Here is a 15217-nt window from a genome sequence, read left to right on the forward strand (position 1 = left end):
CATACAACCAGGAACACAGATCATGGAGCACATTTTGAGATTTTGAGCAACTGAAAGCATTTCTTAAGTCTCCTCTCTCATACACTTCTATTCATAAACTATTCAAACAAAGATAACGTGTAATAGAATCCACAGAAAATAACTTCAATGCTTAAAGTGTATCTCACGTTTGTATCTGCGATCGAGCCTCTTTTAATTGCTCTTTTAGTTGGTCAATCTGAGTATCCTTTTGTTGAAGAAGATTATTTTTTTCCTCCAACTGTGTTGTCTTGTCTTCTAAGTCCTGAGACAGCTGTTCAATTCGATTGTGCCTTTGGTCCAGTTCAGTCTGCTGATCACTGAGGACATCTTGTAAATAAGTTAGTTGGCGTTTTTGTTCCTCTAATTGGGCAATATCTTTAGCTACACTTGTTGGAGATCCTTGGAACAGAACAAATAAAAGTGAAAAATATTAAATTACACAATGGTTGTTACAAAAAATAAATAAATAAATTCAAGAGAGTAAGCCATATCTATATGTCATCATGACGTATTTTCAATAATATTTGTAAATTGTGTTACCTATATAGTTACAATAAATACAATAGCAAAAGCTTTAAAGCAAAAGACAGATTCCAAGTAGACCAAATTAATGTCAGTTTTGATAATCAGGTGAAGCCAAATCACTTCATTAACATCATTAAGGCAGACACATCACACAATCTCAAATCCCTCTTCATAGAATTTTGTAAGATTTTGTATAAATTAAACAATCTTATGATATAAAGAACAAAGTTAGGGAAAGAATAGTTTTTATAAGGCATATTATCAAGAGAAGAGTAAATTAATAGACAGACAATTCAATAAAGCAAAGAGAGATTGCTTGAGAATTATAAAATGTCACAAACTGCTCATTATTTCATTGTAAAATTTAATCAGAAAATACAATTTAAAAATTAAATGTTTTATTCTTTTTTCTTTCCATTTACTGTTTTAAATGTATTGGAGTGAATTTTGTAAATTGTTTCTACAATTGTTCTGATAACTGCTAGCAACTCATCTGTAAAGCAAGATGGGTAACTGACAAATTTCAAATCTTTTATCTCATTTACACAATATTTAACAACTTTTTTTTTTTATCTCTGATCACTTCCAGAGACCAATATTTTCAATATCTATAATTGATTTAAAAAAAAAATAAAACCTTCACCAGCTAATGAAGAGTTTCTACATATTCCTAGCATAATTAATATCACAACTAAATCTCCCATGTTCAACTATCTACTATCTTGAAACAGGGGACTAAATGTTTTAAGAATCTGTTCAATGGACACCAATAAACTATTTGACAATTACTCATACAACTTCAGAGGTACTAAATGCAAGTGGTCTCAAGTAAGAGGTGAATTCAGAACAGGGAAGTAGTGAATAAGGTAAAACTCAATAAAGACAGGATTATCCTGATTAAAAACACCAATTATTTATCTAATGACTGCAAAGCTTAGATTTGCCTTGTCATTGTGAGCGAAACTATTTAGATACCACAAGACTGTCCAGTCATAACCGGCTGGTGATAGATACTTGATGTTATAGCTCTGTTTGTCATAGCTGACCGAACCTGCTTTAATTCATATCTATCTAGTCTTAGCTGAATGGGATTAATTTTTGTGATTCCCAAGTGTGTTCAGGAGACTGTTAACTGTGGTTATCAAAAACTTGTAAATATCTCATTTAAATTGTACAAACTCTCTCTCCAGTAATACATATATCTAAAAAATAAAAATAAAATTAAAAGAATTGAAAGAAAATGTGCAACTAAAACAGCAAAAATGTATGTGGCATGAGAAAACAGTACCGGGGTAAAGCTATCAAAATTACTTGCTTCAAATCAAACATGCAATATAAATGAGAGTAGGGTTAAAAACCGTGAAATAAGCAAGGGAAATAACTGAATAGTGAATACAGTGTGTGCAATAATAAGTGTAGCTGGCGATCTTTCGTTTTGATTACATTTTACGTCATTTCTAATCCACGTGCGTTTGTTTGTTTCTGATCAAGATCGTCGCTTTTCGTAAAAGGGTTTTGGGGTTAGAGTTAAGGAATTCCGTCCCCAACCGTAACCCTAACCCCCTTTTACGGAAACATAAACAAATGCACGTGGATTAGAAATGACGTAAAATGTAATCAAAACGAAAGATAGCCAGTGTAGCTTAACAAGGAATTATTTTTGTATTATCTTAGCAGCAACATTGTAACATAAATACAACAGGGCGAGGAACAATATTTTCTGGATTTTATTTGGACTTAGTGAATCAGTGTATATATATATATATAAAAATTCAAAACAAAAACGGAATAAAATGGAATAAATCCAGAAAAGAAAGCAACAAACAAGTTTTAAAATGTGACCAATTTTAGAAATCTGGGTCTCATATTCCTTTGTTAAAATAAACATCCTGCCTGTTGTCCTAACTACCTAACTGTAGGTTATTCAAGAGAAGGCAATAGTGACAATAATTCCATCTCAACAGGAAAGTTTACATAAACTATATAGACATCCCTAGAATCTTAATGGGGAATATTGATTTAAAAAAAAACAAACAATTCCTGAATTATATAAGGTTGATCAACTATATAGAGGGAGCTTGTATATGGTTGAATGACCTGCAAGATATAAAATCTCCTTTAAACGACACTACTGTCTCTAAAAAAAAAAACTCCTTAAACAGGTGTCGGAATGGCTGTGTGGTAAGTAGCTTGCTTACAAACCACATGGTTCCGGGTTCAGTCCCACTGCATGGCACCTTGGGCAAGTGTTTTCTACTATAGCCTCGGGCCCACCAAAGCCTTGTGAGTGGATTTGGTAGATGGAAACTGAAAGAAGCCCGTCGTATATATATATATGTTTGTGTGTCTGTGTTTGTCCCACTACATCGCTTGACAACCGATGGTGGTGTGTTTACGTTCCCGTAACTTAGCGGTTCAGCAAAAGAGACCGATAGAATAAGTACTAGGGTTACAAAGAATAAGTCCTGGAGTCGATTTGCTCGACTAAAGGCAGTGCTCCAGCATGGCCACAGTCAAATGACTGAAGCAAGTAAAAGAGTAAAGAGTGAATAATGCAGCTCTCAATGCTTAAAATCAAGATGGGATGGTCTTAGCAGCAGCATCTTTGATTTTAGGCCTGCTCAATTCATGGCTGGCGTTGGTTAAACTGGCTATATCAGGCCCAAATATTTCTCCTGTTTTATGTTCAAACCAACCAGATCTGGCCTCTCACACCTACCCTGCAGCACTATTCTAAAAACAAAGAATCATACCATCAAATCTCAAAGCTACAAGATAATGTATTATTAACTCAAAACAGTGAAAATACACAAGTATTACATTTGACAGAGCAATCTGAATGCTAAAGAGTCTGTCTCTGTAACTATAACAGAACTAGTAATTATTAAATAGTTCTAAAATCTGACATTTACAGGGAAAGGAAATTAGATTGTATGCTGATCATGTCTTTTCTAAGAGCATTAGTGATGCAAGAAAAGTGGAATCACAGCCAGATTAAAAAATTCTTCACACTACATGTTTATCTCTCAGCATTAGATGAAATTTAAGGTAACAGTTTAATTAGAGACTTTTATTAAGTGTAACAAGATTTTATTTCACAAACACACACCAAGTGAAAATATAATTACGATGATGATGAAGTCTGAGTAAAGCAAGGAGGAAAATAAGCTTAAAAGTAATTTGGAAATTTGCCAAGCATTTAGAGAAATGTTGGGGAACAGCTAAACAAGATCAATAAATTACATAGTTTGTAGTATTTAGGAGGTGGTAAAAGGTAAGTCTTGACACAGTGTCAAATATTGATTGTCCTTACTCCATTAATACCTTTTGAGAGAAAGAATAAAGATTTCAATATCAGATCAACTCTATAGAGATTTGTGTCTACTCAAAGCTATTCTAAATAGTCCCATTGTTTTATACTTTGTGACAGTTATGAAGAGTGGCACAGAGTTAATTGGATGAGTGGAAGGAGAAGACAATGGCAGAATCACTTTGGTACCAAGGAAATAGTAAATGTTAAATATATTGAAAACACACATGAACAAAATGGAGTTTTTGTAAGTTTTGATTGATTAAGCCTTTAATGTTATTTATATCTAATCAAGGACACCAATTTCTTCAAAATACGAATATAGTACTTTATAAATGAAAATGATTACAAAACAAAATTGAAGTCTTTTAAGTTAGATTGAAATCTGCATTATAACATTTGTACTTTTTCTAAAGGAAGTGGGATAACTAGAACTGGTCGACAGAGATGCATGTCACCAGGAACTTTCTTTCCCAAACCCTTAATGGGTAGGTGAATCCCCATTAAAGGCTCTCTCTTTATGTGCCAAGTCATGGGTAAGTCAACCTGGAAGAACTATCCTTTCAGATTAGTGACTGCAACCATAAATAGCATAAATAACAGTATAGGGAGGAAGAGGTATGGCTCAACAAGGAATTGAACATACATTGCAGACTTAGTACAAGTGCATATCACAACTCCAAAGCTATTTGTATGTCTTCTTACTCTATATTAATAAACTATCCAATGAAAACTGAAATACTAAGAGTTGTTTTACTGCTAGAAATAGCAGTCAAATTTCACATCACACCTTACTGTCTAAAAAGAAAAGGACATTGGACAATATAGTCCAAGAAATAAGACACATAAAATAGTATGAAAAGAAGAATGGAACATCTTGATCATAGATCTGCTAGTCTGGCTCATCTGGGACTCAACAACACTATAATAGCTATATTAACCTGTTTATGATAGTGCTCTGGCAACAACACTTAAGCTGTTCTCTTTAAATACTATCAGTGAAAGGCATATAAAACAACTTTACAATTTGTTGGAGTGAAATATAAACAAGTATTTGACTTTCAGATTTCAGAGATGAAATACTATAAAATCAGCACAGGAATGTTATGCAAATCAAAATAGATAAAAGCAATGAAAATGTCAGGAAGAGAGGGATAATTAAATGCAACGATGAAAACAGGCTAGACATATTTTTCAACATGTTAAAAAAAAAAAGTTTAAAATACAAACATCCTCGAAAATACAATTCTAAATTAGTACTCTAAATGGTTCTTAACAAACAAGCACAAAATTCAACTGAAACCTAAAATATGGCTTTATAAAAGAGAGCAGAGGGATTTGGAAATCATTATTACAAACTAAGTAGAAGTAAAATGATTGAGTGGACAAAGTATTGGGTTAATAGCTATAAAAAAAAAATAGTTTGTGAGTTCAAATCCTCTGTAATTGTTTCATATAGTCATTGTTCACATAACTCTACATGTCTCAGTCGACCTAGCTGCAACAAACATGACACACACTTCTAGGAAAATCTACATGTGACATACTAACATCCTATCCACATAGTGCTACAGAAACTGAAGTGAAGTATCTCTTTTATGAAATGGATCTTTATAGTTATTTGGAAAAGATTAACCTTTGACTATAAAGTATAGCATGCGGGTGAATTAACCCTATTTCTGACAAGTTTCACATTAAAACACTGTTTTAACTGTTTCAAGTCAGAAATGGAGTTGTTGAGAAAGGTTTAATGGGGAGAGAGAAGAACGAAAAACAGTTAAGAAAGGAAGCTAAATACATCCACACGAACACACACACGCACACACACACTTACACAGCACACAAAAATACTAACCACATGAAAATTGTTTACACTGTCATAACGTCTGGAATACAGAATCCCAAACATGAGGGGCTACAAAACACAAAAACAGTTTAATGTTTCTTCTAGTATTCTGGAGCAACAGTTTGATCTGAGATGATTGTACAGTTAAATTATTCAAAGAATTCACAAACAACAGAAAAGATGAGAGTCTTGCAATAGTATACATATTTTAAAAAACTAATTCTTCTTCCTTGAAATTGTTGTTGGTGCAATCACCATCATCTTGCAACAACAATTTACACTTTTAAAAGATTTCTATTACTGCCACCACATCATCATCTCATTTCCTCACTACTATATCATCATTATCATAATAAACTTTTCACCACTACTGCTTCTATCACCTCTTCATCCTCCTCCCCCTCACTGCTGTTGCTGCTATCATCCTCTGAAAACTTTGTTGATTATATAAGTTTCAATCTCACCACTTAGGACAAACTTGTACAGTTAATGTATGACGATGTAGGTTAGATTAGGTAAGAGATCTGTAAGCCCAGTTAACAACTGTTGGTATATGAATTTGCTGATGTTCAAACCTAATCAATCTTTTTGCACAATTTGTCCCCAACTTCATTGCTGATCATTCAACATTAAGTGGGAAGTTGTGACATTCAAGCCTATTTCAAAATCATTGGTAGCGAAAACAGTAATGAAAACAGCTTCAACCAAACATTAAAACTAAACAAGAGATTGTTTCTCTTAGACAATTTAACTAATCATAATCTATTATTGATATATATATATATATATATATATATATATACATATATATATTATTGCTTCTAGAAAGATGAAAGGTACTGTACTGTTCTACAAATTCATCTGCTTCTTTTACGTAATATAACTATGAATTTTAAAACATTAAAGACATTCAACAATTTGGGATGTAGTTGCTTCCAACCACAGTCCAACATCTGGCTCACAGGCATAGCCTTCTCTTGCTCTCTTTGCCTTTTCTACAGCAGCTATATATACTATGTAGACCTCTGCTCATTAGAGCTGGCTGGTTTTGTGCCATCTCCACACAGGCACTCCCCACTAATTTACTTGTCTCCCTTGTTGTCATCTATGATGTGTCCATCCCACTCTAACTACCTCCAGTATTTTCTCCTCAGAACATTGAACTCTCCTAAAGTTCCCTCCTTGCCCATGTGTAACCCTCAACCATTGGTTTGTTCAAAAGAACATGAACTGTGCCATTTTCACCAATCTTGGTGGGCGTACAAAGGTCATGGACATACTTCCTTTTTGCAGACCAATGAAATAACAAAACATTGATTTCTAAGTATTTAATTTGAAGTGGAAAGCATAATTGACTGAATCAACTTAAAGCATTTATTATTTTAGCAATCTAGTAGGAATGAATGGAAGGTGAAGTCTGCTCCCAACTCCATGCAAGAGTAGAATTGAGAAACAAGAAAGTGAGTAAGATTCTGCAAAACATTCTGGTTTAGCTCTTTATATTGTCTGATCCAAGCTAAAAATATATTAGGCATTGTAGTTTTTCAAGCTACTGGCAAACAAAACTATTTCCAAAAGTAAGGAAAAAAATGAAGCTTCTGTCCAGACAAACCAATGAATGGATTACTGAAGCACAAAAGAAAGATGGAAGAGATTAGCTAGTAGGTTACTATATTGTTACCAATAATTGTTTAAAATGATTTACCACCATCACCACCACCACCACCACCTCCATGGAGTGAAAGATCAAGAATGGGGTTCACAACTCATGGAAAAAAACAAAAACAAAAACAACTTAAACACTTGAAATGGACAAACTGGAACAAGCTGTAAATTTGAAGGCATAAACTGTCATCATACGAAGCAGGAAAATGTTTGAACCAATTGAAGCATTACATCACAATATTACCATCACTACCATATCTTAAATATGCTACCACATCACTTTACTGGTGTCACTACATCAATCTACATTATACTTCTTTACTTCTACTGGATTTGTAGTCACATGCCATCACATTTCTTTACACAACAATATTATCTCAACATTATTATATCCTATAAGACACTTTACAAAAACACATTAAAATCATAATATATGTATGTATATGTATATATTATAACTGAAAGGCTTATTTCCAGTGCTCAGAGTTGCTTGTTTCTGTTATAATGTATTAAAGAATACTCTGAGTCCTGTAATTTATCGCTTTTGGTGAATCAACAGATTTTACACATACAGATACACACAAACATAACAAAACAAATCAGCAAAGTAGAATGAATGACTAATGAAAACTTGCTTAAGAAATAAGACACTCAAGTTCCCCAACAAAATTAGCTAAATTAACCACCACTACCAATGTCACTTACCAACCCATAACCTTTTGAGCATGTAACATGCTGAACAGTGAAAGGCTAGCAGTGCACAGTGAATATTAACTCAAAAAAATGGAGACAAACTAGACTAGAAACATCAATTTTGCTGTCTGAGATTTATGGATTAGGTCACTGCTATATCTCTCTCAAGTACAGCAAGAATTGTTTGATAAAACCACTACTATCACTGCATTTGAATAGACAAAAACCCATTTCTGTAAGGGTGTCATTTATTAAATGGATCTACTAGTGAATTATCTTACCAATTCTGGAATGACAAAAAGAATGGATTCCAGAAAATTCTGAACTGCTTAGTGCACTAGGTAGGATAGCATAAAGCATCTAAAATGGTTCACTGTCACTCATCACTGCAACAATAACAACAAAATCAAAATAATTTACTCAAAAGTAAACTTGTGAATTTTTATCTTACTTTATGTCAGTGACCCAATTCAAAGATATTCAACAAAAGCTGAAAGATAGAACCAGAAAGTGGTTCTAGAACTGTAATTATAGATAACTACAATGTTTTTTTGCATCAAATAATGAATAAGGCGATGCAAGTATTAAATGTGAAACTTTATATGAAGAGTTTAAGATAAAGACTGTGAAGACCATTATAGCCAATAATGAAGGCAGTTTCCTGAACCTTATTCACCTACTTCAAACCCGAGCAAACCCTCAATTACTCCAATGAGTTATCTAAGTTGGCCATTAGTTTTCAATTAATGACTGAGATGTAGTTATCTAGGTACTTAAAATTCTGATTCCTATCAGAATAAAAAGACTGTTTTGTGCACCTAATTTTGACAAAATATAGCAAAGTCCCTGCAATGTTAAACAACTGTGAAATCAATGGTGTTATATTGAGTCTTTTACATAGAGTGCGAATAGGTTTTCAAAGAATGACCTCATTTGACAATTTACTAATATCATGATCAAATATATAAGCAATTAATGATTAAAGAGGTAATTTTCATTAAATGTTTGAAACCAGAACTTTCAAATTATCATAAGCCACATGACTTTCATTGATTTGAACTTGGTGTTTATAACTCAGTCTATATTCATAGACTTTCTCTCCATCTTTGCAATGGTTGACTAATAAATGTTATTGTAAGATATTGTATTTATATTAGAATCTTTATGGCTGACCCTAAATATACCCCCTGATAGTTGTTTAACATTACTTCAAGGAAATTACCATATTTTATTTATATATATAAATCATGATTCTTCAACAGCTGCAAAATATAAGAAGCCAGTGTTTAATAAACAAATGTTATATACTTAGAATGTTGAGTAATAACTGAGGTGTACATACCTTTTATTCTGTCGTGGTTAAGTAAACTAACCAATTTTTCTTGCAGTCGTTCATTCCGATCAACAGTTCCTTCAAGTTTGATTCTCTGGGCTCGCAGCTCCATGAGATACTTGTGGAAAGATTCCAACTGGCTGACATTGAGGCTTTGGTTTGAAGACATGTTCAAGGAGTTTGCTGTAGATGTTTCCAAAAAGTTGTAAACACTTATTTCATGCTGTAAGGTGTTACTTAAATCCTGTGACACCATCAAATGAGAACGGATAACATCTTTGGAAGAGATTGCATTGGAAGGAGATGAAGGAAGACTTTTTGTGTAAAAAGGACTTTCGTTGCTAACAGACAACCGACTCTGGGGATATTTTGGAAGACTGCCATTATATGACTGATTGGCCTCCAAATGATTAGTCTTTGATGGAGAATTATTAGTCTGTTTGGAGAAGTGCTGACTATCCAAGCTTTCAACTTGGCCTGGCTCAGAACTTTTGGAGTGGTAATGGGAGGAGAGATAAGAATCAGTCTTATCTTGAGACCATTTCAATTGACCAGAGTTCCGGTAAAATTCATTTAGAGAGCCAGGGTTATCAGCTCCTACTATTCCTGAAAGACTGTGTTTATTTGGAATGCAAGCATCTACTGTTGAGTGTTCATTCTGATATTGCTCTAAACCATTACTGTACATATCAGTCAAAGGTTTAGAACTGACACAGTTCTGCTCTGGCAGCTGCATCTTGGTATTATCAGTAGAGTTCATAGACATAAGTTTAGATACAGGTTTATCCAAATCGGGGTTGTCATGACCAAGCAGTGTTCCATCTGTTGCCATGGTTGCAGCCTCTGTTAGTATGCGCATGGACTTCAAGGCATTTTCACTCAAAGTATCCAACGTATTTTGGTCCATACTTAATGTACTGCAAATTGAAAATAGAAATTGATAAAAGTCAGGAAATAATAGAAAGGAGTCATCGGAATATTCAATCAGAAATTAAATCAAATTTCAAATTATGAAATATTTTAACCATCACTGTGCTGGTTTATAAATCAAATTATATAAACAATTATCTATGCAGAAACTGTCATATTTTAATATCATTGTTGAAAAATACAAGTCATACTAGTGGGTAAAAGTTTAAATTGCATTCTGTAAGTAAACTACATCACCTGCAACAGTATTACATTATGTAGATATTGTAACCAAGTAATTTGCAGTAAACTAACTAAATATGACAAAATTCTTTATGAAATAAAGTCATTTTACAATAAAACTGAGATTAGTAAGTATTATGAACAGAAGTAATCCCAGAAAAGAGATAGTACATGCTAGTGAATGAATATAGAAAAGTGAGACAATTAGGATACCATATTACAAGATTTTTCTCAATATCCACAATTTCCTTTCCCTATTATGTACTTCTCTAAACTTTAGGCTAATTTCAGTGTGATTATCATTGGATCAAACTTAGTAAGCATACTAATTTCACCCATTCTTTTCCACCATTGTATGTTCTTTCTCTTCAGTGTGGAAAATAAGAATTTATTTTGGTCAAGATATGAAAGAAATCACGACAGATTGTGAACAGCTGTCAACACAATAGATAACCCATACAATTAGGCAAAATAATAGATTACAGCTTAAGAAACCAAGGACTATTATATCATCACGATTAAACATCCACTTCTCAATGCTTGCATGGGTTGGATGGAATTTACTGAGGCAGATTTTCTATGTCTGGATGCCCCTCCTGCTACCAACCCACTCTGTTTTCAAGACCTTGTTTCCCCATGGCCAGACATGTTCTCACAGAATATTGGAAATATATGGCACTGCTTGTATGTCAGTGACAATCATTTTACAACTATCACACAATGTCAAAACAAAGAGAAACACACATACACATATATGCATGACAGGTTTCTTTCAATTTTCGCCTACCTAATCTATTCATAGAGCTTTGGTTGGCCTGAGGCTATAGTACAAGACACTTGCCTAAGGTGCCAGCAGAGGGACTGAACCCAGAAACATGTAGTTAGGAAGCAAACTTCTTAAGACACAGCTATGCCTGTGCCTAAATAAATCTAAATAAATTTTACCAACTTAGTTTAGCAACATGTGTCACTGCAAAAACATACATGCACACGCGCACAAGTTTTAGAAACTCACAATTATGATTATGTGAGAAGTTGAAATTCTTAAACTAAGCCTCAATCTAATACTATCCTCAGAAATATAAACTTAATGCTAACTCTTCTTATAAAACAGCTAAAATGACTATATTAACTCCAACGACACATAACAATAATTTCTGTTCCGCTAACATGTGCATTTCATATGCAGTATATTGCTATATTTTACAAACGCACCTCTGGAAAAGAAAAGATCATGACATGATACACAAATTTTATGAAAAGATTTGAAATGAGCACTTATGCAAGAAAATCTTTTGAAATAAAATGCAGTGTAATGAATAATATAAAGTACTACATACAGAGTATAACTAGCTATAACTCTCTACATCCCCTATTAGCACTTAATTTGTCTTTAGAATTAGATGTGTTTGTTCTAGTTTCATGAAAGTTGTCAACATTTCAATTGGCTATCTGGTATGACACTTCTTCAACAATAATTATCCAGTGCAATTCCTCATTATTCAGGCAACATGATGGGAGGGAAACAAAAGCAGAGAGAAATGGAATGGTGGTGGTAGGGATCAAGTAAAGACAAATCTAATGTTTTCCTTATTTACATGAGTGTCATGATAGAAGAAGCAAGCAGGGACTTAGCAGGTACAAAATGGATGATAGGCCAATCATCATCAACATCTTTGTTTAACATCCACCTTCCATGCTGGCATAGGTGGAACAATTTGACAGGAGCTGGTCAGGCAGAATATATATTATATGTGCCAGTTCCCATTGCTACCCCAATTTTAACAATGCTAGCACAGATGATCAGATTTTCTCCAGTGTCATTATCATCATCGTTTAACGTCCGCTTTCCATGCTAGCATGGGTTGGACGATTTGACTGAGGACTGGTGAAACCGGATGGCAACACCAGGCTCCAATCTGATTTGGCAGAGTTTCTACAGCTGGATGCCCTTCCTAACGCCAACCACTCAGAGAGTGTAGTGGGTGCTTTTACGTGTCACCCGCACGAAGGCCAGTCAGGCGGTACTGGCAATGGCCACGCTCAAAATGGTGTATTTTACGTGCCACCTGCACAGGAGCCAGTCCAGCGGCACTAGCAACGATCTCGCTCAAAAATCCTTACACATGTCATGGGCACAAGTGCCAGAAAGGCGACGCTGGGCACAGGTGCTATCCCGATTTCGCTTTCGCTTGCCCCAATAAGTCTTCGCAAGCTGATGCCCATCTTAATTTCCCTCCATATCACCATCCGACCCGGTCCAGTCAACCATCAAGAGATATGTTCTCCTGCTGGTAATGTGTCACATCCACTATGTCTAACAAATTGCCGTGGTCCTTTGTCATCATCTTCATGTGATGCAATACTTTGAGATCACTCTTCATCCCAATTCTTCCTTTGTCTCACTCTTCTACAGGTTCCATACTTGACTCTTCTTTGTACAGCTGTCATCTTTCATACACATCACATGCTCATATCAATACAGTCTCCTCTCTTGAGAGCTACATCTGATTTCTTCTTTATCCAGGTTTTCTCTCAGCTCATTTATACTCCATCATCCATGTATACTAACATTATACCTCCAGCAGAGCACTTTCACACCATTTCTTTTTGGTATTTTCAAATCCTCTGTATTCAATGTCCATGTCTTGCTACACTGCATCATCACATTTTGTACCCAAGTTTCATAAAATCTACTCTTCTCTCTAAAGGAGAAGTCCTTTGTTGTCATCATCGTTCATCGTTTAACGTCCGCTTTCCATGCTGGCATGGGTTGGACGATTTGACTGAGGACTGGTGAAACCGGATGGCAACACCAGGCTCCAATCTAATTTGGCAGAGTTTCTACAGCTGGATGCCCTTCCTAACGCCAACCACTCCGAGAGTGTAGTGGGTGCTTTTACGTGTCACCTGCACGAGGGCCAGTCAGGCGGTACTGGTAACGGCCACGCTCAAAATGGTGTCTTTTATGTGCCACCCGCACAAGAGCCAGTCCAGCGGCACTGGCAACGATCTCACTCATAATAATTCCCTGAACTTCCAATCTGTTTTTACTCTAGCTACTACATTTTCAGAAAACTTACCCTTACTGCTACTGAGCTTATTTACCTGACACAAGCTACTTGGCAGCTGCTTGGGCAGTTAAGCCAAATTTATTTCTCCATGTACTCTAAGTACTTACTGCTAGCTGGCCTGTAACACCACTACATCTCTCCTCATGCATCTATTGTTTACACTGGGTGCATCACATGGAATCTCCTCTTAATCTTTTTATGCATGTCAAGCGCAATCATTTCCTTGACTGTAGTAGGGCACTGTCTTCTTTCATACTTTCCTACGTAAAATATATTTTACTCAGGTAAATGAAGCTATTATTCTCCACAGTGACTGCGTAGTTTCACCTCAACAGAAAATCTTATTGAGATGAAACATGCCAATCACTGTGAAGAATTGTACTATCAAATCCCTCGATAATACATATACTGTATCATCTTCATTATTTAATGTCCTCTTTTCCATGCTTGCATTGGTCAAACAGAATTTGTTACAGCACGTTTTCTACAGCCAGATGTCTTTCATGTCACCAATCCTCACCTGTTTTCAAGGTAATATTTTCCTTCTGGAAAGACTGGACACAAACAACAATATTTGTATGATGAAGCACATTTACAACCATGATGTGATGTCAAGATAAGGGCACACACAAACAAATATATGTATGTGTATAGGCCTTTTCTAGTTTCTCTCTACCAAATCCACAAAGTTTTGGTTGACCTGTGGCTATAGTAGAAGACACTTGCCAAAGTCTCACACTGTGGGATTGAACCTAGGACCACATGATTAGAATGCAAGCTTCTTATCCACACAGCTTAATAAAAGTGACATGCGTTTTTTTTTTTCCTTTTGCAAATATGTATTGTATTTTACCAAGAACACACCTAAATAGATTTGTAACTATTTCCACGCCTTTTTACATGCTACCCTTACAACACAGTAAATTTTAGGAATAGAAGCCTCACTATTATTTCATTCCTCAAACATTTCTGTAAGGCTCTATTTTCATTAAAAAAAAAGACTTAATTTAAACAAAAAACAAAACAAATGAAAAGGAGCAAAAGTCTTTTTATCAGTTAGTCTTCAACCTACACAAATGGGTCTTTATTTAAACACACTAACATTATACTGAACTATTTAATACTCAATGAATTCTATGGTTTACATAAAAATAAATACATATATTCATATATATGACCTATAATTATTATAAAGATTCCACAATATTTCTAAACATTCTCTCTCCATACATACACCCACACTATCTATCTATCTATCTATCTATCTATCTACTTATCTAAACACACACACACACACTCATTCATGAGTATGTGTCCGTAAGAATATATACACTGAATTTTACTTTAGCATAATGAGAGTTCTCTAGATACAGTTTTTATTCTTTTCAATTTCACAGAACTTAACAACTGTTTTCAGTACGTACATGTATATATGTAAATTTTCACACACACACACACACACACACACAAAGAAATAGTTAAGTTTTTCAGTAAACAGTTCTAAAGAAAGTCAAAAAGTTTTTTTTTTTAAATCTATTATTAAAATGAACAGGACAAGAGATAACTTCTAGTGACTTTTTGATGTTTTTTTTTTGGTT

At 34.6% G+C, this 15217-nt stretch overlaps 1 protein-coding gene across 5 annotated transcripts in view; it reads right to left on the reverse strand.

Annotated features, from left to right (window-relative positions):
* LOC106872086 (myomegalin) overlaps positions 1–15217 on the reverse strand; it is a 147160-nt gene that overhangs the window by 11449 nt on the left and 120494 nt on the right. For 4 of the 5 annotated variants that reach the window (XM_052966205.1, XM_052966207.1, XM_052966208.1 and 1 more), the window contains 2 exons: positions 9403–10310; positions 168–420 (listed from right to left, as the gene is read on the reverse strand). In XM_052966205.1, coding sequence (XP_052822165.1) covers positions 168–420; positions 9403–10310 — 1161 coding nt within the window. Of the gene's footprint in view, positions 1–167; positions 421–5265; positions 5772–9402; positions 10311–15217 lie in introns of those variants that run through there. The other variant, XM_052966209.1, reaches the window with a different exon arrangement.

Source organism: Octopus bimaculoides, chromosome 3, assembly GCF_001194135.2.
Source record: "Octopus bimaculoides isolate UCB-OBI-ISO-001 chromosome 3, ASM119413v2, whole genome shotgun sequence".
Taxonomy (NCBI): domain Eukaryota; kingdom Metazoa; phylum Mollusca; class Cephalopoda; order Octopoda; family Octopodidae; genus Octopus; species Octopus bimaculoides.